The sequence below is a fragment of the Sceloporus undulatus genome, chromosome 5 (genome assembly GCF_019175285.1).
Source record: "Sceloporus undulatus isolate JIND9_A2432 ecotype Alabama chromosome 5, SceUnd_v1.1, whole genome shotgun sequence".
Taxonomy (NCBI): Eukaryota; Metazoa; Chordata; class Lepidosauria; order Squamata; family Phrynosomatidae; genus Sceloporus; species Sceloporus undulatus.
In genome coordinates this window covers 176,677,602-176,701,135 of record NC_056526.1, presented here as the reverse complement: position 1 = coordinate 176,701,135, position 23,534 = coordinate 176,677,602, and the positions used below count along the sequence as shown (strand labels likewise).

The following is a 23,534-nucleotide window of genomic DNA, read 5'->3' as shown; positions in this document are numbered from 1 at the left end:
ATAGTTGACATAAGATCCAATGGCCAGTCTGGTCAGCTTCTATGTGTGGACTGGGAAAGGGGTGTCAACATGTCCTTCTAGGACAGGAAATAGCTTCAACTGTCCCAGAACAAGGAACAAGTGCTTTAACTGCCCTGGGTCAATGCTGGGGGATTCTGGGAACTGTAGTTTTTTTTAGACATTTGCTGTGTTATGTACAGGCTTGAGGTGTCACTCAGATGAGGAATTGGAGCCCTTCTGGCTGCTTCTGTTTCCATTGTCTCACATTTCTCATGCCCCAGGTCAGTTGAGAGATTCAAGATATAGGGCAAGATGCAGGGGTGGTGGTGGAGGCAGTGGTGACCTTCCTCCTGTGTTTTGTGTTTGTTTAGAGTATGTGCTAAACATGGATCCTTTGGACACACTTATTTAGAGCATTCATAATAGTCTGAAACATTTTGAAAGGTATGCTCTTGAAAATCTAACCATGGTAGTCCAGTTTCAATTTCATACATTGTGAATGTTCACACATCACACACACAAAAAACCCCAAACATGTTTGTATTTTAAACCATAAATTGCAAGGCAAATTGTTTTGCCTTTTCTACTTCTGGTCTGGTTCTTTTCTGACCCCTTTGTCATCATCTCCTGTTTCAGGTTGGGCAGCTGGGAGGAAAAAACTAGTGACAAGCTGACGTTGTGGATTCACACATCATTACAAGCCATGGTTTAGATAAGCTAGAGTTCATGAGCCAACAATAAGCCATATATTGAAGTCACAGTTTGTGGCCAGTTAACAAAGCATGGCTTGTTAGCAGAGCTGGCTTTGCCAATATCTTGTCAGATTTCAGCACACCAAACCATGGCTTGTTGTGAAATGCAAACGTGACCCACATTGTCAAAGGCCTGGTAATGCAGCTGTTGATTGTGATTTCCTGCATGGCGGGGGGTTGGACTGGATGGCCCCTGTGGTCTCTTCCAACTCTATGATTCTATGATTCTATGATTCTATGATTCATATAACACAGAGAAAACAATATACTAATATAGATAGGATCAAACCAAAAGATGACAGAAATACAGACAGAGATTTCCAGTGGCAGAAGAAAAACAGAACCAAAGGTGTAATGACACGTGAACAGAGCTGCACCTGGATCACTGTGTGGTAATGATAAGAGATACAAAACAACAAAAAGAACACATACATTACATATATTGCTCAGACACATAGGACACAGGCATTTAAATTTTATGACATTGTTTAGTTTCAAATGGCACAGTTGATAGGTTTCTCATGTTCTGTTGCTAAACATTGTGAAAGGGAAGTTACTCAGCAATTATTATGCCCTACCCATCCCCTTTCAATTTTTTTTTTATTACTGACAGCATGTTTCCATGTTCATATTGTGCCATTATTCCTCATCCTGTAGCTTCACAAAGACAATCCTTTTAGCCTTCCCCTAAGGATTGCTCGCTTCATCGTTTGGAGAGGTCACAGGTTGCAGAGGAATCCACAGAAACAGGAAACGGAGCTTCCTTGCTCCAGTTTCAAATGCTAAAAACCTGTTTCCTCTCTCCACCACAAATAAAAGTCCCCAGATGGGCCATTCTCAGTAGGGTCATTGTGAAAGCACCAGCTTGAAGGGGAAGAGGCAGAAGGAGCCTCCTACAAATACTTTCTGAGAGACTCTGTGAAGTCCGAACAAGCCAAGAAAATGAAGGATGTACTCTTGATCCTGATTTTAATGTGCTTAAAATGGATCAGCACAGAAGCCGATTCAGGTGGTGTGGCCCTAAGCACACCTGTGGACAGTGGAATGGAAACAAGCCACCATGGCTTGATTTTGACAACAACTTTACCTGCTGCCACAGAGAAACCAACTGTTTTACAAAATACAACCCAGGAGGTGGATGAAAAACACAGCTCTCCTTTAGTCATGGAAGAGATTCAAGGATTACAGACTCCAGCGGCAATACAGCAGAAGAAATCTTTAAATCTTACAAATCCTAATAGCGGCAACAGCATTAACAGTGATTCTTCAAATGTAAAAGCATCAGTCTTATCTAATAGCACAAAAATCCCAGTGCAAATCAGTCCTAGAAAGGGTCCTCTTCAAAGGGAAGTTTCCAAAGGAGCAACTGTGAGTAGATCTTCTAGGCAATCAGGGTACAGCAGCAGCAGCAGCAGCAGCAGCAGCAGCAAGCAAAATATGGACTCAAAAAAGCCTAGCTTTGAAACCACCAGGGGCAAGTAAGCAAATATGTTGTTGTTGTTGTTGTTGTTGTTGCTCACAATTGCTAGGCAAAGCTTAGAAACGTTAACACAGGCTGCATCTGCACTGCAGAAATAATCCAGGTTGACACCACTTTAACTGCCATGGCTCAGTACTATGGAATTCTGGGATTTGCAGTTTGTTGTGGAACCAGGACCCTCTGACAGAGAAGGCAAACTATTCTCTCACAGAGAAGACTACACTGTAGATACCAGAATTCTATAGCATTGAACCATGGCAGTTAAAGTGGTGTCAACCTGGATTATTTCGGCAGTGTGGATTCAGCCTGAGATGAGTTATCAAATCTCTTGTTGCAAGGTAAACCAACATTTGTTTAATCCCATTTATTCTTCTCTAGTTGGGACTAGCAATTAGATATACACCATGGATTACAACATCCAGAATCCTGAGTTATGGGAGTTGTAAAAAAGCAACTTTTATAAACTTTGCAACTAGTAAGGTCACTGTTCTACACTTCATAGAACAGTGAATTTATTAGAATCACGCATGCCTCTCCCTGGGGATTAAAACCAAGATAAATGACAATAATATTACTTTAAAACTACTTTTGATTTTAAATAAGGGCAAACTTCATGGGAGAAATGGTCTTTTAGTGGGGAATGTCCTATAAGGTTACTGCTGAAGAGGGATGAGTGAACTGAATAGCTGGGATACTATGATAGAAACAGCAGCTATAATCTTGCAAAAAGATTGTAGAAATCCCATTGGATTTTAGACAGATTCTACAAGGGAAGAAGTGCACAGCAATTGCATGATACATGCAAAACATCACTGTTGACATCATTGTCAAGTTTCACAAAGGTTTTTTGTTTGCTTGTTTTGTTCCACTGGCAATAAACAGAGGGAACACAGTAATGCAGTGTTCTTAGAACAAGCCACTATTTGAAAACCTAGACTCAAAATTGAAGCATGATTGTCCAGGACATTGTCATTAGTGAGATGTGACATATTTCCACATATTCATAGATTATTGACATCCTGTAATCAATAGAGGAAGACCGAATATTCATCATGAGAACGCAGGAATATTAGGAATTACTTCCCCGGAGACAGAGAACCTAAGATTTTTTTCGACTGATAACAGTGTAAGAACACTTCAAATTAGAGTTGAAAATCTCTGAATGACATCAGAGACAAGATAGCCCTGGTTCCTCTTGTTTCTTCTGTTCCTCTGTCATGTCTTCTGCATTGACCATCTTCTCTGCTGGCTTGCAGAATTCCACGTGGGGTGGAGGAGACTAAAGGACAGAACCTGAGAGTATTTAGGTAGCTAGATTCTGGGATTTATAATTTGTTGTGGCACCAGAGTTCTCGGAAAGATACCTTCCCAAACTCCCAAAACTAAATACTTCCCAAAACCACAAATCTAGAGAACCTATGAAAATCCCAGAATTCCATAGTATTGAGCCATGTCAGTTAAAGTGGTATCAACCTGAATTATTTTTGCAGTGCAGATTCACCTCAAGTCTAGCTCTTTGGTGAAGGCTGTTAGCACTCATATTAACTCCTGGAGTGGCTTCACCATCCCACTAACACAGGAGTCACTAGTTGTCAATGCTCCCAATGTCTTTTTGACTTTTGAGTGGGTGCACTCTACTCACCCTTCCTCTAATCCAGCGTTTCTCAAATAGTGGGGCGGGCCCCCCAGGGGGGGGCGCGAGGCTCTGTTATGCAGAGGTGTACTTATAACAATTTTATAGACAAATGATCCTATTTACAGTTGCGTGGGGGGCGCGAAATGTTTTCTTCTTCCTAGGGGGGGCATGACAGAAAATAATTGAGAAGCACTGCTCTAATCAGTGCTCCATATTGGCTGATGGTAATGCAAGCCTGAGTTATTTAACTTTTCTTTGGCCAGGGCTGCAATCCTATGTACAATTTACCAGGGAATACACCTGATTAAATACAATGGAATGTCCTTCAGAGTAAACATTTATTGGATTGTCCTGCATAACACTCATCTGATCTCCCTAAAATACACACAACCCATTCAAATAACCCAGATTTTTATTCTTAATTTTTGAATGTATTTCCCTGAATAATATGAATAATGACTGAGGCAGAATTAGGCTCTTTGTTCAGATGGTGTTTGCAGGGACAAATTGTACAAATTAGAAAAGCACTGAAATTCTCAATGTTTCTCTCTGGAGCTTTTTTCATACTGAAATAACAGCAATTGGCTAATGTTATATTGCAGAGATAAATTTAACACTATGAACTAGCGTGAGCTTTAGAGGATATTTTTTTAAAGACTAGAGATAAATCCAGTGGTATTAAAATGTATTAAAATGTTCCAGGAAGCAGCATAAACAAACTATTTGCAATATAGTTCCTTCTGAAGTTGTCTATTTTGTATATTTAGACTAAAAAATAGATGAAGCGATACATTTGAAATGCCAGAAAATTGAGAGGGAGGTGCAGACTGCCATTGTACAGACAGAGATATTGCATTTTCTTAGCCTTCATTTGAGAAAAATTATGGCTGTGGAATAGGTGAATCACAGAAACATGAAGTATTCAGCAGAGCCTCCAGAGATAGATAATTGGGCTTGGTCAGTTTATGAAGAAGTGTGAGAAAAAGGCCTGATCTGGCCTTTGTAGGGTGCAAAAGGGAGCTCCAAAAAACAAAGGGTGCAACAGCCACATTGCCGTGGCTTGGCAGTGCTCCTTTGGCTGTGCATAGTCTGTATGTAGCGCCGGAGGAGTGCCATGATGCCACGTGCTGTGTGGTGTGGCGTGCAATATCACACCGCCTTGGGGGCAGAGCCAGGGCATGCATCATGGAGACGCTATGCCCCGAGTCTGCCCCCACGCCAGCCCAAACTGCCAGTCTGAACAGCTCCTTAGTCTTAAGGTTCATGAATGGAGTTGTTTCCCCTAAGCCAATGGGAAGTCTTGGGCCACCATTGGCATTTGGGCTGTCTTCTAGTCCATCAAATCTGAACCTTGAACTTGATGGAAATACAGAGCATGAGCAGGCGCTACTGGCTTTGGGGCACATCAGTCAAGGTACCTTTTTGGGGTTCCTACTCTCCTGGTCTCTCCCCTTGATGTAATCACTGTTCTCACCCTGCTCCAACATAGCCCTGTCTGGTGGCATCAAAACCAACAACATATTCCTCCTCTTCAAATGTCCTGCATTTCCTCCTGAATAATAATAATAATAATAATAATAATAATAATAATAATAATAATAATAATAATAATTTATATTTCCTGCCTCTTCCTGCAGATCGAGGCAGGATTACAACAATATGCACCCTCTGGTTCAGTTCTAGTGATGCTATTGGTCTAGACACTACAGCATCCCTTACATATCTCTGCCCAGCCACTGCCAGAAGACCTTCAGCTTAGCTCCTACAGGAGCAAGCAGGAAAGAAGCACATAAGAACAGGCATGCAGTATCACACCAATGGCATACTTAGTCCAGCATTCTGTTGATATCTAGTCAACAAATGGCTTATGGGGACATCACCAGCAGGAAATGAGTGCAGTGCACCTTCTGTCTTGTGTTCACTTGAAACTGAAATACAGAGATGGTGACCATCACTCTATCTTATGGTAGCAAATCTCAGTGTAATGTTGTTTTGTGAGAAGACATCCTTCCTCTTGTCTCTCCTGAATCTCCCACCATTCAGCTTCAGTGGATGACTATGGGTTCTTTTTCCATACCACACCCTGCTTTAAACATTCTAATAATGCCTCTCCTCATGTATCTTTTTTTTCAAAGCTGAACAGCCCCAAATGTTTTAGCCTTTTTTTCTCATAGGGAAGCTGATCCAGGCACTTAATCATTTTATAGAGGCAATGGTGTTGACTATTTGAGTGTACTTCAAAATATCACTGCCCCTCCACAATAAGAACAAAAAATTAAGCTGTCAAGAAGAGCCCACATAGGAACCCTCAAAGCAATTCTCTGAGAATTAGTCTCAATAATATAACATTAATCCTCCACTCTCTAGGTACCACCCTATGCCATTCAGTGAGCAGAAAAAAGGAACTGTTATATAACCTGCAGCTGCTAAGAATGAGCTTTAAATAAAAATGTTAATTGCTGAAAACATACACAGTAGCTTTCGATACTCTTCCTGTGACAACCAAATCTAAGTACAGTGTTACCCCGGGTTACGAAAATAATTCGTTCCGCCACCGCTTTCGTAACCCGAAAGGCTTTCGCAAGCCGAAACCCCATAGGCGCTAATGGGGAAAAGCTGCGATTTGGTGCGAAAAAGCGCCGAAAAGCACCAAAATTTCTTTCGTAACCCGAAATAACCTTCGTAACCCGGAACAGTTTTTTTCAATTGGATTTTTTCGTAACCCGGAAATTTCGTAAGGCGGCGCATTCGTATCCCGGGGTAACACTGTACAGGTTTCCAAATCTCCCTTGTGCCAGGAAGATTACTGGGTTTCATCAGAGCATTATGCGCTTGTTCAACAGTGTGGGAAACAGCACCCAAGAATCTCATTTCTCATTCTGGTCTCCTTTAAGTGCTCAGGTGAAGCTGTTATGAGATTATAATCACTTAGGATGGGGGAATTATGTCTCTCTCATTTGAATCTTTGTAAAAAGTCTATATTTTTGCCATGTTCTGTATGATGATGTGGAAGACTTCTTTCTGAGGTATTGGTCATAAATATGCATCAGTTATTTTGTTGTTATTGACAGTTCTCTACACTTGTTCAGTTTGTCTCACTTAATAGTGCAGGTTGTGAGCCTTCTAAACATTTCTATGTGCCGTGTTATGTACTTCCATTTGCACAAATTAACCTGATCTAATACAAGCGAGGCTGTTGCTTCAAGCTATTCAGTCTAGGGATGCAACATGAAGCCTCTTAGCTGCACTTCATACAAGACTCACCTGCCATGTCTCATACCATTTGCCCAAAGAACACCCTCTCAAATGGAAATGTAATGAACACTCCAAGAAATTAGTATGCAAGAAAGTTTCAGGATAAAGGCAGTCAGGGAAACCGAAAATTCAGCAAAATGCTTCTTTACATTTTCCAAAGTAGTTTCTTAGTTTGCCACCTGTTGGGAGTTGAAATAGCCATTTTTATACCCCACAATAGATTCTGATAGCTCACTTCACTGAGTGTGGCATATAACAGAGCTGAGATGAATATTTCTTTAAATTGTTGGTTTAGAAGGAGAGAAGTGGGGAGAGGGAGCAAAAGTTTCAGTTTTTAGTTGGGATGCTTATTGCCTCTATTTATGGTGACCAGATATCATAATTACAAAGGTGGACAAGACAATACAAAATGTAAAACATTACCAAATAAAAGCTAAAAACACTAAATTAATTTCATATGGTTTATTTGCACCTACTGGGTTTGGGTTCCAGGACCCACCATGGATACCAAAACCTGTGGATGTTTGAGTCCCATTAAATATAATGGATAGAAAAATTACCCTTATATAAAATGGTAAGAGCAAAGTTTACTTTTGGGAATTTATACATTTTTTTCAGTGTTTTCAAGACAGGGATGCTCGAATCTATGAATAAAGAATCAGTGGATACAGAAAGCCAACTGTATGTAACATATACTGCATTTATTAGGTACTCAACCTGACGAAGTTGATGATAAACATATCTTCATTAAACTGTCTTGCTGGTGTGCAGTATACTTATAGAATGCCAAGCAAGACAAATGCTTAAATTGCACTTTTCAGTGCGCCCTTCCCTTACGTGGGGATCTGTTCTGGACCCCCCGCATAAGGGAAAAACTTGTATAGTCAAGCCCCATTAGAAGTAATGGGGCTTGTGCCCATGGCGCACCATGGGGCGTGCACCGTGTGCATGCACCCTGTTACCTCTTCCTGGCATACGGATGCTTCTTCCGGTGCAGGCTTCCAATTTATGCTGGAAGCTGCATAAGCCGCACCTGCGTATAATACGGGCACACTGTACTAGCAGCAAACTCTGCACTGAATCTACATTCAGTCCATCCTCCCCCCTATTTACAGTGAGGACAGGCTGCCAAGTAGACAAATTTCTCAAAGGGGAACAAAGCAAATGTGGTGTTGCTCAGCGAGCTTCTTAGTCATGTTCAAAATGGAGGCCATTCAAAATTCCTCTTGGACAGAAGGTTAAATGTAGGACATATCCTGGAAAAGGAGGATGTCTGGACACCCTGCTTCTATTGTGGTCATGGTCAATTACATTTGCTGCTTCAAGCCATTTCTTTCATAGAAACTTTTTTAAAAAATATGTAAGACGAGTGAAGGCAGGAAACGCTGACAACTCTGACATGCTGGAGCACAGTCAGAGAAGGGCAGCAAGGATGATAAGCAGTAAGGAGAACAAAACATATCAGGAAAGGTTGAAGGAGCTGGACTTTTTCAGCTTGGTGAAGAGAAGACTGAGGGGTGACATGACTTCCCTCATTAAATACCATAAGAACTGTCATGGTGAGGAAGGGGCAGTTCTGTTCTCTGCCATCCCAGAGGGCAGGAACAGGTTTAATGGTTTTAAGTCATGTGTGGATGACACCCGAAGTCAAATCAGGATGAGGGTAATGAGAAGGCTTTTATATCTTTAATAGTTGTGCAGAAGAGGGCATTTCAGCAAGTGTTGCTTGTCATGCAACCAGGTAACTAGCAAGATCTGCTGGAATCTTAATTTTTAAGAAAATAGAATCATTGTATTTATTTATTTATTTTCTTTTATATGACACTTTTCTTGCTAAAGGGGCCCAAGCAGCTCACAGATTAAAAAAAAACCCCACCTCACAATAAAATCCCAAATAGTTAAAATAATCTAAAAACTATATAAAACCGCATTAAAAATATAACAAAAGTTAAAAGGCAACAGACATGCTCAATATAAAAACCACCGTGGTATGCTTATGTTTTAAATGCTTGCTTAACTAAAAATGTCTTAGCCTTGAAAGGCAAGCAGGAAGGGGGCCAATCTAGCCTCTCGTCGAAGAGAGTTCCAGAGGGTAGGAGCAGCCATCGAGAAGGCTTTCTCTCATGTCCTCACCAGGCGAGCCTGGAATGGTGGCAGGACTGAGAGAAAGCATTCTCTTGCAAGTTCATATGTGGAGATACAGTCTCTCAAATAGTCTGGACCTAAGCTGTGTAGGGCTTTATAAGTCATGACTAGCACTTTCAATTGTGCCCAGAAACAAACAGGTAGCCAATGAAGCTATTCCAACAAAGGAGTTATTTGCTTCCTATAACTGGCTCTGGTCAGCATTCAGGCCACAGCATTCTGGACCTTCCAAAGGCAGCCCCATGTAGAGTGCGTTACAGTAGTCCAAATGGGATGTAACCAAGGCATGTGTCATCGTAGCCAGATCTGGCATCTCAAGAAACGGGTGCAGCCAGTGCACAAGTTTTAGCTGTGTAAATGCACTCCTAGTCACTGCTGAGGCCTGGGCATCTAGGCTCAAAGTTGAGTCCAGGAGCACACCCAAGCTGCAAGCCTGAGACTTCAGGAGGAATGTAACCCTATCCACCACCACAGGCAAGGCCCCTATTCCCTGATCTGCCTTATGATAGCACCTGTCTTCTCTGGATTAAGTTTCAGTTTGTTTGTCCTCATGCAGTCCATTAATGACAACAGACATTGGTTTGCTACAGAAATAATTAAAGGGATGGAAGCCCTCTCTCCAGTTTTCACTTTGGCAACCCTAGCATCATGCCAGACCCAGAAGAGCAATGATTGTCATTCTCTGAACATGCCAGCCACAGATGCTGGTAAAACTTCAGGAAGAAACTCTTCTCGAACATGGCCACATAGCCCGAAAAACCCACAAAAAACTATGGATGCCGGCCATGAAAGCCTTCGACTTCAGATTGTCAGTAAGTTTGCCCTGTACCTCACTGCTGACTGAACCCCTGCTACACTCCATTTTATTGCCCGAGAACAGAATGACAAATGGGAGAAAGGAAATTTCACCCTAACATGAGCATGTCACTACACCCATTTAGCTTATGAAGGTAGCCTTAAACATGCTTAGTGGTCCCATACTTACCCCTCCATATACTTGGTATATGTATATGTGTGTGAGAGAGTGGAGAGTGGAGACATATCTATCTATTTTCTGCAGAGATGCATTTTCTGCATCTGCAGAGCATTCACATGAATCCCTGGAGATCTTAGCATATGACTATTGCCTATTTTATGGATGTCTGTGTACAGATTATCCTTACTTTATGGCCGTGTTATTCTGTATAATCAGTATGTAGAGAGAAATTTTTTAGCACCTTTGAGACTATCTGAAAGAAAGAAGTTGGCAGCATGAGCTTTCGTAAACTTAAATCTACTTCCTCCGATGCACTTTAATGTTTTTCAATAATTTTACATTTTTAAAATTCATTCTCTTTTTACATGATGGCTTGTCTAATTGTGTTTCAACTTATTTTATCATCAGGATTTTAGCATTATCTGGTTTTAACTTTGCTGTAAGTCATCCTGGGTCCCATGTTGAGGGAAAAATATGAATGAAATCAAATAAAATATTGAAAAACTTCACATTTGTAACTACACGATTCACTAAGGAATCAACTCCCAGGACCCACTTTATACTTGAGAGAGATACTTTGAGCACATCATCCCAAAGCTTCATCATCCTGATGAGGCAGACATCTCATTTGCCTCTGTCACAGGTTTTTCCCAACATGGGACCCAGGTTAACTTACAACAAAGTTAAAGTCAGATAATGCTAAAATCCTGATGATACAAAAAGTTGTTTCATAGTTTGGAGAGGATCCCTTGAGTTAAAGTGGGGAATTTATGACTGTGATAATTGCATTACAATTTTGAATATGTAGCATGTATGAATACAGATAAATTATGGATTTGTAACTCTAGGTTATGAATATATAACTGCAATGTAGAATGCAAACCAAAATGAATAAATCAAGCCATATTGATTTAAGAGCCAGTGTCTGTGGGTTGTAGCCTCACTGTTGAGGCTGCACAATGCAAGGAGATCAGTTGGCACAACTATACTAGATCTCCTCTATCCCATCCAGAGTTGATGAAAGGATGAAGGAAAGAAGAGGGAAGAAAAGGACATCTCTACAGAATCATTAACAAAAGTAGTTGCAGGAGTCATTTTCTTGGGGGCTTTTTCTTCTCCCGAACCTGGGAAACTACAAACAGCCTATAAAATAGTAGGAGAATGTGGTAGCCGAAAAGAATGAGGAAACAGTGTCACACAATGTGTTATAAGGTCAAAAAAGAAAAACAGCAACCTAGGTATGAGAATCAGAGGATCCGCTGTCCAAAAATCACAGCAATTGAATGTGACAAAGGAAATGGATGATGAGAGAAGACCAAGTGTTTGCAACTATGTAGTACAAAGTGTCAGGGCCTCAAATCCTGGTGAAAACAAATGTTATTTCCTACCATGAGTCATTAGTACAACCTGTTTTGGAGACGAAGAGCCTATGTTCTTGGCACACATTCATCAGAAGCCATACTTGAAATTCTTAGTTAAAAGCTAAATTTTTACCCTGGGTTTCTAAGTCTTTCTCATAAATGAGGTTTAGATGGAAATGCTTTCCAGAACAAAAGATTTAAAACAAAGTTCATTGTGGTACTGGTGGTGAGTGAGAGGGCTCTCTTAACATAACTCTTTAGAAGAAAAATGGCCACAACTATTGATTATGGCTGGGTACAGATCCAGGCATCAGATTACCTTCCTGTTGACCATGGAAAATCCAGCCAGCTCATTTGCTGGGCACACTAGTGATGATAGCAGGGGAGGCCATATGGCGAAAAGCCACCTGTAACCTGGGAGTAGGACAAGATTTCCTGCCTTTGGGTTAGTTCCCCCTGCCCCAACCCCCAAGGACCCTTAAAGGGATGTCCAACCACTTATAACAAGACCCACTTGCACTGGATCCAGGCATCTCATCATTCTAAAACCATCCAAAGTGTGTGATAAAATTACTCTTAAGTACTACATGAGATGAAACCTGATGATGAACTGGCATTAGGCCTGAATATTCATCCTTGGAGTGGACTGGAGGGTCCTTTCCTGAAGCACCTTGGCTGCTCTTGAATGGCTGTTCTTCTGAGGCTTTCCAGAAAGTGTGTAAAGTCTGACAGTGGCTTTTGGGAAGGAGAAGATGGTCACTCAGCAAAACACAGCATTGAACAGGAAGCCCTCTCCACTATGACTGTCCAAGCTTTCTCCTCCAGTAAACAAACAAACAAACAAAATATAAAATTCATGGAGTTGCCATAAACTGACTTGCAACTTGATGGTATATACATGCACACAAGTAATTGAAATGCCTAGTTTTTTGTGGGGTTTTTGGGCTATGTGGCCATGATTCACCAGCGTCTGTGGCTGGCATCTTCAGAGCAATGTCATTCTGAAATTAAATTGTATTTTTTTTTTTTTTGGTGGATGCCATAATGGCTCCTCTGCTAATTGTTATCTCCACTTCCGAGATGTTAGCAATGCAGGGTTAACAATGATGACATGTAAGTGCCAAGAGAACCCCATGATAGGTTTATCTTAGGGCCTTCTTAAGTCGGAAATGACTTGAAGGCACACAGTAACAACAAACCCTGTGTTTCAATGTGCACTGGCAGTTTCTGATGCACAATAATCACTTTTGCTAGCTCTCCTTTGCTGAATGTTGTAAAATTGCTCTGTTCCATTTTCCACAGATGTACCAGTAAGTCCGCTATCATAGATATAAGTCCCATACTGAATTCCAGCCACAGTAATTTATATCCTTGGGTGAAAACCTCTCCTGACTGCCAGCAAACCTACTGTGGATACTGTGGGTTTCCTGCTGCTCACATAAATGCATACAGTATAGTAGAGGGCAAACAACAATCCTAGTAGCAATCATTGGGGGATGGGAGAGGTTCTCTCCAGCCTATTTTCCCAGGAATTCCTAGATCTTAGCAAGCAGCAGTTGAAGTTTAACCTTACCCATTCCTCTCTGTAGTGTGATATGTATGTGTGCATGTGTGTGTGTGTGCCTATGTACATGCATGTGCTGAGGATGAGAAAATGTAACAGTGTTACTTTTTCTTCCATCCAGTTTTTAAAAACCTCAGGTTTTTTCCACCCCAAAGTTGTGATTTGGAAATTTGAGTGCACTCTTTAAAAATGACTTGAAATGAAATTTTCACCTATTTGCAGCATCCCATTTCCTAAATATACTTATTCCAAGCATGAAGGGGGACAAGTTGTACCTGCCAGCCATATAGATGTTACAGATGAGGAAGCTCTCAGAACCCCCCTTTCCCCACCAAGTGACACCTCTAATTCAGCAGAAACACATAGGAATTCAACCAAAGACTTTTCAGGCTACATTATTATAGCATTGTGATCTCATTTTAATTGCCATGGATCCATCCTGTGTTTGAGAGTTGCAATTTAGATAGGAATATTTAGAATTCTTAGAAAGAGAACTTTAGTGCTTCCTTAAAACTATGAACCCCAGGATCCCATTGCTTGCAGCTGTGGTTGTTAAAGTAGAATCAAATGTCTGGGATGGTGTAGTGTGGCTGGACATGAAGAAGTTCAAGAGTTAGGTACTAAAACCCCTTAGCCTGGACAGGGTTTGTCAGTTTCAGTTTGTTTCCTTCATATGTTTAAAATCTCAAACACTCTTCACCCTAAATTGCAAGGCATTTATGAGTTTTAGATCATTCTTACAAAGAACCAACTGAAATGAAATTCTACCCTATCCCTAACATGTTCATATCTAGGGAGAATGTGTTGAACACTCAGGGAGTCTGGATTGTGTGGGATAAGTGTCTGTGTTAGTGTGGATGTATACATGACCCTCCATCTCAGCCAACATTATATGTGCCCTTAAAGTCCAAAAAAGTTGCTTTAACCTGTTGAAAAGTATGCATTGAAAAACCATGTAGTGAGATAATTTAATTTTTTATGAGAGCACAAAAAGTTTGAAACACTTGTATGTTGAACAAGGTTGCCATCTGCTGGTTGAATCATGAGGGTTCCCCAGCACACAGCCTAGAAAATTTGCCAGTTTGCTGCTGCTGTTATTGTTGTTTGCCTGCCTTTCTCCTATGCTTTATCAGTAGTCCAACACACAGGAATTAAGCTGGATACCCCCCCCCCCCCAAAAAAAATTACATCTAGGAAAGATGCCAGTCACTAAAGATTTCTAGCTGCTTTTAAAGTCACTGGTGTAGTTTAGCTGTCATGTTGTTATTTGCCTTCAAGTCGTTTTCAATTTATGGCAAGCCTAAGGCAAACCTGTCATGGGATTTTCTTGACAAACCCAGAGTGGGTTAACCTTTGCTTTCCTCTGAGGCTAAAAGAGTGACTTTCTCAGGGTCACTTAGCTGGTTTTCATGGTCATGTCAGATTTGAACTCTGGTCTTCAGAGTCCTAGTCTAAGAATCAAACTACTACATCATGCTGTCTCACACTTTAACTGTACTTTGTTTTGATTCTTTCATCCTCATAAGTGAGGACAAAGCATCATGATAATTTTCTCCCAGTTGCAGATTAAAACAAATATCCCTGCATAGTATTCTCTCTGTATTCAAACATCCTGAACTTTGCAGAGGAATTATTCCCAGAAGAAGACGTATTTTTCCCACCCCCCCGACCCCATGTTTTCTGCACAGAAAACAGGTTTCCTGCAAAGGAAGCCCATTTTCTGCATGGAAAAGAGAGTGTGTGTGTGTGTGTGTGTGTGTGTGTGTGCAAAACCTCAATGTTTTTAGACATTACAAATTTTATCAGCCTTTACCAGCCTCCATTTTTTTTTAATGATTTCCATTTTGGTGGCTAGGCTTATAAAGCAAGACCTTTTTAAAAACATGCAACTGGTGAGGCAAGCTTCTCTGCGTTCCTCTTTTCTTTCTGATTTGCTCTTCTTAGATGTTCAGTAAGGGATTCCGGGGGAAGCTGCTGTTTACCTTGTCTCTAGGCAGGAACACTCAGCTACACTAGGATAAAATAGAGCACAATCAATTTTTTTGCATTGTTTACTGCAGACATGCTGTTGTAATCTGACACTGAATGTCTGTTTCTCCAACTCTCCTTCATCTTTCTCCCCATACCAGTGCCACTAAAAACAACCATTTAGAGAGATGATAAAAAGTAAAGGAGGGCTGGGCAGGCATTAAAAGACTGTGTGAAAAAGAAGTTCTTTGTCAGAGGCTTTGTGAACTGAGATAATAAGTTAATAATAATAAGTTTTATTTGTTAACCACTTTTCCAAATGATCAAAGATGTGCCTGTATTCATTTGAATGTGGTGACCATTGGTGCTTTCTGTGGAGTTTGCGTGATAGACTGCCACATGCAAATTCGGGCAATGGCATGCTATTTTTGGGCAATGGGGAGCCAGTTCGAATGCAATGCGTATTCATGTAATTGCGCTAAACTAGTGACTTTAAGTGAATGCGTTCTGGCCCCACTTTCTTTTCATTTAAATTTAAGAGAAATTCCTCCCGCCTGATAAACTCCTATATCAGTGGAGCAGTGAATGCACAATAATTTGAATGTGAATTTGAAAGACGCTATCCAAGGTGCTGAACCTTAGCTCCAAAATAGGTTTATCACCTTGGACAGCTCTGTGGGCATCAGACAGTGGATTCATGGCTTCACTGACATGGGAGTCACCATCTCTTTGATTAGCCACATTTTCAGATATTTCTAATTAAAAAAACCAAATTGCCACAGATCACTACTTTGCTCTAGTTCACAGTAACCATGTATTTAAAATTGAGGTTCATGGTTTGGAAAACCTTGTTACATTCTTGCTTTCCAAAGTATGTTCTGCAATGTGTGACTTGAATTACCACTGAGAAAAATCCCCACTGCTTTGAAATTTTATTTAGAAACAAAAGTACAAACAACCAGAAAAGACACATATAACATTACAACAAGATCATGAAATAAACTCAGAAATAATAATAGATAGTGTAGGCAGGTCAAAATATACGATGTCTAGATGGCCATCTATAGAGCAGCAAGAATGTTCAACTCCAATATCCTCCACAAGAGAAAGAAAATAGTGCACCTTCTTACAGTGTTCAGATAAAGAAATTTTGGGCTCTGGTCAAAAAATTATTTAAATCTTGTTATAATCATTTTCAATCTGAATCCAGCTGTTGGAACTGGGGGGGGGTCTATTTGTTAAAAAGTATAACCTTCAACCCTGAGGTCTTCTCATCACTGAATTTATATCCTAGGTTTTCCTATAGGGAAAGCAGTGTGATATATATGGGGGAAGGGGGAAGAGAGCAAGAGCAGGAGAGCAAACCAGTATGTAGCACTAGTTTCAGTGCTGGACTAGGACTCTAAGAAACCAGGGATTGAATCAATTGCTATTTGGCCCTGAAAACCCACCAGGTCAAGTCACACACTCCCTGCCTAAAAGGAAGGCAATGACAAGGCTTCTTTGAATAAACCTTGATGAAAAAACCTATGATATGGTCACTGTGCATTGGATTGAACAACAACAACAGAGACAAATAGCCAAAGGAAAATTCATAAACTAAAGAAAATTAGGTGCAAGTTATATAAAGAGTCTCTCTCTCTCTCTCTCTCTCTCTCTCTCACACACACACACACACACCTGCATGTGCACATATGTACTTGAACAGAATTTTATCAGAGATTTTAAGGCTTCCATATAGGAAATAAATTTATCTCATTTCAGATTCTTTGCTTGTCACATTTTCTGAACAAGGCCTCTTCATTCAGTTACATTATGCTGGCAGAACTTGGGTTGCAGGGTTTTATTCTACCATGCAAACAAAAAGAAAGCTGCATGGTGAAGATAGTCCTCCTTTCCACTCTGCCTCACAGATGCAGAAAGTATTTGCTCTTGGCCAAAGAAAACTGGCAAATGATGTTCTCATTTCATATGCATAAATCTCCACACGACTGGCACAGTGATGGGGAAAATGAACAGAAGGGAGGCAACAAGCCAGGATCAGCCAGGGTGGTCCAGAGAATGCCATGCTGAGAATGGCTGCTCCAAAACGCATCAGTGTGTAACCAGTTAGTGCCTGGGCTGCCAACTGCACCATATGCACAGAAGGTACAGAAGTCTAGCCAATCTCTTAAGCCAATAGATGACACTCCCTTTGGATCGCATTGCCATGGCCAAGGCACTTAAGACTCTTCTGTTAATGAGTGTTTAATGTATCTCATTCATCTACTTCTGCAAGGATGCTACTGACTTTTTTTAATGGGCTTTTATTCTGCCCTGCATTGCTTGCTTCTCCACATAATCATTAATAACCACCAGGGCAGGCTCTGGAGAATAATGAAATAAAAGAATTTGCCAAGATCCCAAGGCTGCTACTCCCAAAAAACATCAGTGTCATTGTGTAACTGATGAGTGTTGGTACTGCCAGCACTGGCATATGTTTAGATGTCTAGCCATCATGAAGGACCTGCTATTGAATCAGAGCTACCATTCTCATATATCACAGGGCTGAAAGATAGGCAACAAAAGGTGCATGCCCTACTACTTCCACATTAGTATATTAGACTGGGGAGATAGATGTGGATTGCAGTCCAAACTCAGCCTCAAAAGCCTTGGGGTAATCTTAGACTGATCACTGTATTTCAGCTTAATGTAAATCATAGGGATATTTTAAAGATAAAATGGTGGTGGTGGCCCAGTTGCTATACTAGATTTTCAGAAAGTTCCTCTTTTGGACAAGCTATATTGTCTGGAACAGAAACAATAAAATAACGTTATGGGTTAACACACATGAAACTGAAATTGAATGAAAATAAAGGGCTAATGTCAACTAGAATAGATCCATTGCAGTGGATGGAACTCTTGTTAAGTGGGGACTAACATGTCTCATTTATTTAATATTGGGACTAATAGTAGATTTAACCCAGATTATTAATCTTTCCCTAGTATGATCTAGCAAAACTTTCCTTAAACTCATTGGCTGTGTTCTCTTTTTGCTTCTTTTTTCCCTAAAGCATCCAAAGGAGTGAAGCTGTATTTCAAATAGAGTTCCAATACTGAAGCAATTAAGCTACTCCATATGAGAATAATTTATCTGCTTCAATGAGGGAACTGTCTCTGAAATACAAACCCACTGGTACCATCATCATCATCATCATCATCATCATCATCATCATCATCATCATCATCCAATTTTCTGTTTAACAGAGAGCTTGAATTGCTTCTTTTTAATATCTCCATGTGGCAACAAAAACTAATATCAGATCGGGTCTGTAGCTTTATTGCAGGGAAGGAAACTTAAACAAAGCTTCATATGAAATATTGCTATATTAAAAAGAACACTTGTCCTTCTGAAAATTCCCCTGAGCTGATGTACACACACACACACACACACACTACACGCATGCCACACCTTTGCCTTTAAGTCACCTGTTGACTTATGATAATCCCATGAATTTCAAAGATTTTCTTAGGCAAGGCATGCCCAGGTGGTTTTGCCAGTTCCTTCCTTTGAAATATAGCCTACAGCACCTGGTATTTGTTGGCAGTCTCCTACCAAAGTGCTAACCAGAGCTGACCCTGCTTAGCTTCCAAAATCAGATGGGATCTGCTGCTTTAAGGTATTAAGTATAAAGAAGGAAGGAACAACATCAGAGAAACTCAACAGGAAACATCTTTCCCCTGAAATTCGTTCTTCAATTGACAAGTAGCAACATATTCTGAAAATGAAAGTACAGCAGTAGCACTACTTTCTAGGGACAAATGGAGATGATAATTTTGGATGGGGACACGCAGGAATCCATTAGTACACATCCAATACCTGTCACCTGCAGTGCTTCCTGTATGCATATATAGCAGGGCCAGGACATGCTGATCCAGTACCTTCCTGGCTAACAAGGCCCATTCAGATCTGCTCCTCATCACTGCAGGAGAGTTGGAAGGCAAATGTTGCATTAAGATGAAGTTACTGGAATTTGTATGTACAGTACCTGTTTTCCTTGATCAGGGAATTATTTCTATTTTGTAATTTTGAAATGAGCTAGGGTTAGTCATTTTCCCAGGACAGTATAAATCCTTGAGAACCACAAACCAGTTTCTGCTTTCCTTACATTTCAGCGCTTTATAAATAAAGGATAATAATAATAATAATAATAATAATAATAATAATAATAATTCCCATGATTCTATGGAAATAATATTTACAATTACTTTTTTTCAAGAGTCCATTCACACTACAAAATTACAGAGCTATTATTTCATCCCACAGAATCCTGGGACTGGTCATCTGGTGAGGTACCAGAGAGCTTTGGCTGAAAATGTTAAATGCATTTCCCTAAACTACAAATCTCAGTAGCCCATGGGATGGAACCATGGTATTTAAAGGAGAATAATAATGTTATAAATCTTTAGTGTGACCAGGCATGGGTAAAAAAAAAAAAAGGCAGGGGCTTCGAGATGGTTGGAAAACTCTATCAGGAGGAATACTGCAGCAGAAAGACCTTTGTGCAGTTTCCCCCAGTATTTGAACATCCAAAAATGTTGTGGAAGAATTATTCTGCAGAGTAATTTTGTGTGTGTGCAGGAAACAAGGTTTTTTTTGCACAAAATATGTTCTGCACAAAAATGCATATTTCTCTGCATAATAATTCCTTTGCTATACTTCGGAATCATAGAATCAAAGAGTTGGAAGAGACTGCAAGGGCCATCCAGTCCAACCCCCTTCTTGCCAAGCAAGAACTCTCAAAGCATCCCCGACAGATGGCCATCCAGCCTCTGTTTGAAGACCTCTAAGGAAGGAGACTCCACTACACTCCGAGGGGGTGTCTTCCACTGTCAAACAGCCGTTAATGTCAGGAAGTTCCTCCTAATGTTGAGGTGGAATCTCTTTTCCTGCAGTTTGCATCCATTGTTCCAGGTTCTATTCTCTGGAGCAGCAGAAAACAAACTGGCTCCCTCCTCAATATGACATTCCTTCGAATATTTAAAGAAGGCTATCATCACCTCTTAACCTTCTCTTTTCCAGGCTAAACATCCCCAGCTCCCCAAGTCTTTCCTCATAGGGCATGGTTTCCAGACCCTTCACCATCTTAGTTGCCCTCCTTTGGACACGCTCCAGTTTCTCAATGTCCTTTTTAAATTGTGGTGCCCAGAACTGGACACAATATTCCATGTGGGGCCTGACCAAAACAGAATACAGTGGCACTATTACTTCCTGTGATCTAGGCACTATACTTCTATTGATGCAGCCTAATATCACATTGGCCTTTTTAGTTGCTGCATCGCACTATTGACTCATGTTCAACTTGTGGTCTACTTGGACTTCTAGATCCCTTTCACATGGATAAGTCTCTTGTTCAACCAGGTGTCACCCTTCTTATATCTGTTCATTTCATTTTTCCACCCTAAGTGCAGTACCTTACATTTCTTCATTTTGAATTTCATATTGTTAGCTTTGGCCCAGCTTTCTATTCTGTTCAGGTCATTTTGAATTTTGATCTTGTCCTTTGGGCTGTTAGCTACTCCTCCTAATTTGGTGTCATCTGCAAATTTGATAAGTATGCCCCCAATTTTGTCCTCCAAGTCATTGATAAAGATGTTGAATAGCACTGGGCCCAGGACAGACCCCTGTGCGACCCCATTGGTCACTTCTCTCCAGGATGAAAAGGAGCCATTGTTGAGCACCTTTTGGGTCTGGCCAGTCAACCAGTTACAAATCCATGTAATAGTTACTTTGTCTAGCCCACATTTTACCAGTTTGTTTGCAAGAATATCTTGAGGAGCATTGTCAAAGGGCTTACTGAAATCAAGATATACTATATCTATGCATTCTGTTCTTCTATCAAGTTAGTAATTTTAACCAAAAAAAGAGATTAGATTTGTCTGTCATGACCTGTTTCTCTGAAACCCATGTTGACTTTTTGTGATTATGGCATTTCTCCAGAATCTTTCCTGGTATTGATGTCAGGATGATAATTGTTGGGATCCTCTTTCCCCCACTTTTTGAAGATGGGGACAATGTTTGCCCTTCTTCAGTCTGCTGGGATTTCTCCTGTTCTCTAGGAGTTCTCAAACTCCTCAAATATTTTCAGACTTTTCAAATATGAAAGAATACTTTCTCCTGCAGCAGGGAAAAACCATTCACCTTTGTAAGGGAAGACAACATAACCAAGGTTTTACACCCTTATTCCATGACCATTTATGATTTTAGTGGTACATTTTTATGAGCTTTAAAGCCTTATGCAGCTCGGGTCTAGCCTATCTCAAAGACTGTATCTCCTTCTATGAGCCTGTCTGACTTTCAAAGTCTTCATGAGAAGCCTTTCTCTCTATCTTGCCACCATCACAGGCACATTTGGTGAAAACAGGGGAGAAAGCCTTCTTGGTGGCTGCTACCAATTTGTGGAACTCCTTTCTCTGGGAGACCCTGTCTGTTCTCTTTGTCAAACACTTTTATATTTAGCTAGGCCTTTGGCTTTGAAGTTGCTGTGGCAGAAAGATCTATTCCATAGGCTGTATTATCCTTTTACATGTTTTAATGTGTTTTTAACTATTGCAACTATTAACAGAATTGCTCATTTAATTTTTTAAAAGTTCTTTTTTTAAGGGTACTTTGTTTCTAACTTGATGTGAGCCACCTTGGGCCTAGTAACAGGTGAAAGATGAAATATTAAATAAACGAATTAATAAATAAACAGGCCAAAAACCTGCTGGGGACTTAACATCTTCATAAGTGGAATGATGTCTGCAGGAATTAGAACTGGGCAGTTCCATAACATCTGTGTCCAATAAGGGGCTATTGTTGTGTTACTACATAGTAGAGCCAGCAAAGTTGCTAATGCACATTGAGACTGATGCACAATGGAACTGATCACTATTTCTTTCTTATATTTACACAGGAATTGGTGTGCCTATGTTCATACAAGGCTCCAGCCCACTATTGTAGTTGACAATGTAGAAAGCTATGCATCAGGGAGAGCCGTGCCATGCAACTGGATTACAGGACCCTGTGGGTCAAGGTATGTAATGTGGTTTAGATTGAATAGATGTATTTTAATAATGAAAAGGAAGGTGTACAAAGCCCTATAATATCCTGAGGAACCCTCCTACAGCATTATTCTGCTATTTTCTTATTCAAAACACCACACCTTAACTTATTGGGAGATAGGAACTGTATGGATAGCATGAACTATGCATAGAAGAATTGTGCAGATACCATTGTAAGCTCAAGTAGTTGTGAACTTCCAATACTGCATAGCAGGGCTCCTGAGAAAAGGAAACAGAAATATGTTGACATGCCTGTGGCCATGGCTGGACACAGAAGTCCTCCAACTGCTATGCAAGATTAGTGATACTATGGATGGTCACAACCAGTTAAGCTTATAATGCTCAGATGCAATGTGAATTGTGTACTATTTCCCAGAAATATTCTTACCTGGTTTGGAATGGTAACTCTGAGGATGAAAGAAAGGTTATTAGAAAGCACATGGATTTTGTTTTTTTTAGTGGATCAATATGCTATAATGACAAAGTGAAATTATGAAAACAAAGACCTAACACAATTTAGCTAATACATATACTCCTTGGCCACATGAAACAATGGATTACTCCTTACCCTAGATGTATTCAGCTTTCCTATCAGCAGCTTTAACCAGCTATAAAACAAAAGAAAAGATTCACCAATTTCTTAAAAGGTTCTAGGTGGATTGTATATGCCAGGACCGTTTCCTTGTGTGTGTATGGTGGCTGTTTTTTTTAAAAAACAACACCCTGCTTTTTGTATCAAACACATTCTTTGTATTAGACAATTAAGGCATTGTTAGTACATAACATACGTTTGTATGAGAGTGATACTTAAGAACAAGATGGAATGCTGCAATATATGATTGTGTATGGCATTGTGTAGGGGTGTCTGAACCCTAGGTAAGGCTGGATAACAAATATAAGGAATTTCATTGTCCCAGTGAGATATGCAAGCCACCAGCCACCACTGATGCAAACACTTTAATGGAAAGATAGGAAAGTAGATAAAGATCACTTTAGGTCTTTGTTCCAGTTGAGCTATCCCTTTTCCCATGGAGTTACTGATATTTGCCCTGTGTTCAGTGCTTGGAAGTAATGAGTTAAAACAATATCCTTACCTGTAGTGCATTATCTTCTTTTTGGAACAAGAACAACAAAGTTATACTTCTTAAAAAATGCAACAAATGGGCATGCAGCTATTTAACTAGTGAAACACAAATACTTAAATAGTTACCTATAAGGAGATGTTAGGCATTTATAGAGGTACAGTACTTCGACAAGTGTTTATCAAGTTTAACACTGTTCTTATCAATCCTGAGGGCTGGCTTAAAAGAAAAA

At 40.3% G+C, this 23,534-nt stretch overlaps 1 protein-coding gene across 1 annotated transcript in view; it reads left to right on the top strand.

The window, feature by feature from the left end:
- The first annotated feature begins 1,610 nt into the window (after positions 1-1,610).
- The window catches only part of MMRN1 (multimerin 1), an 83,319-nt gene continuing 61,395 nt past the window's right edge, over positions 1,611-23,534 (top strand). The window contains 2 exon segments of the mRNA XM_042469709.1: positions 1,611-2,230; positions 22,073-22,192. Of these exon segments, the coding sequence (XP_042325643.1) occupies positions 1,695-2,230; positions 22,073-22,192 (656 nt within the window). The 5' untranslated portion in view covers positions 1,611-1,694.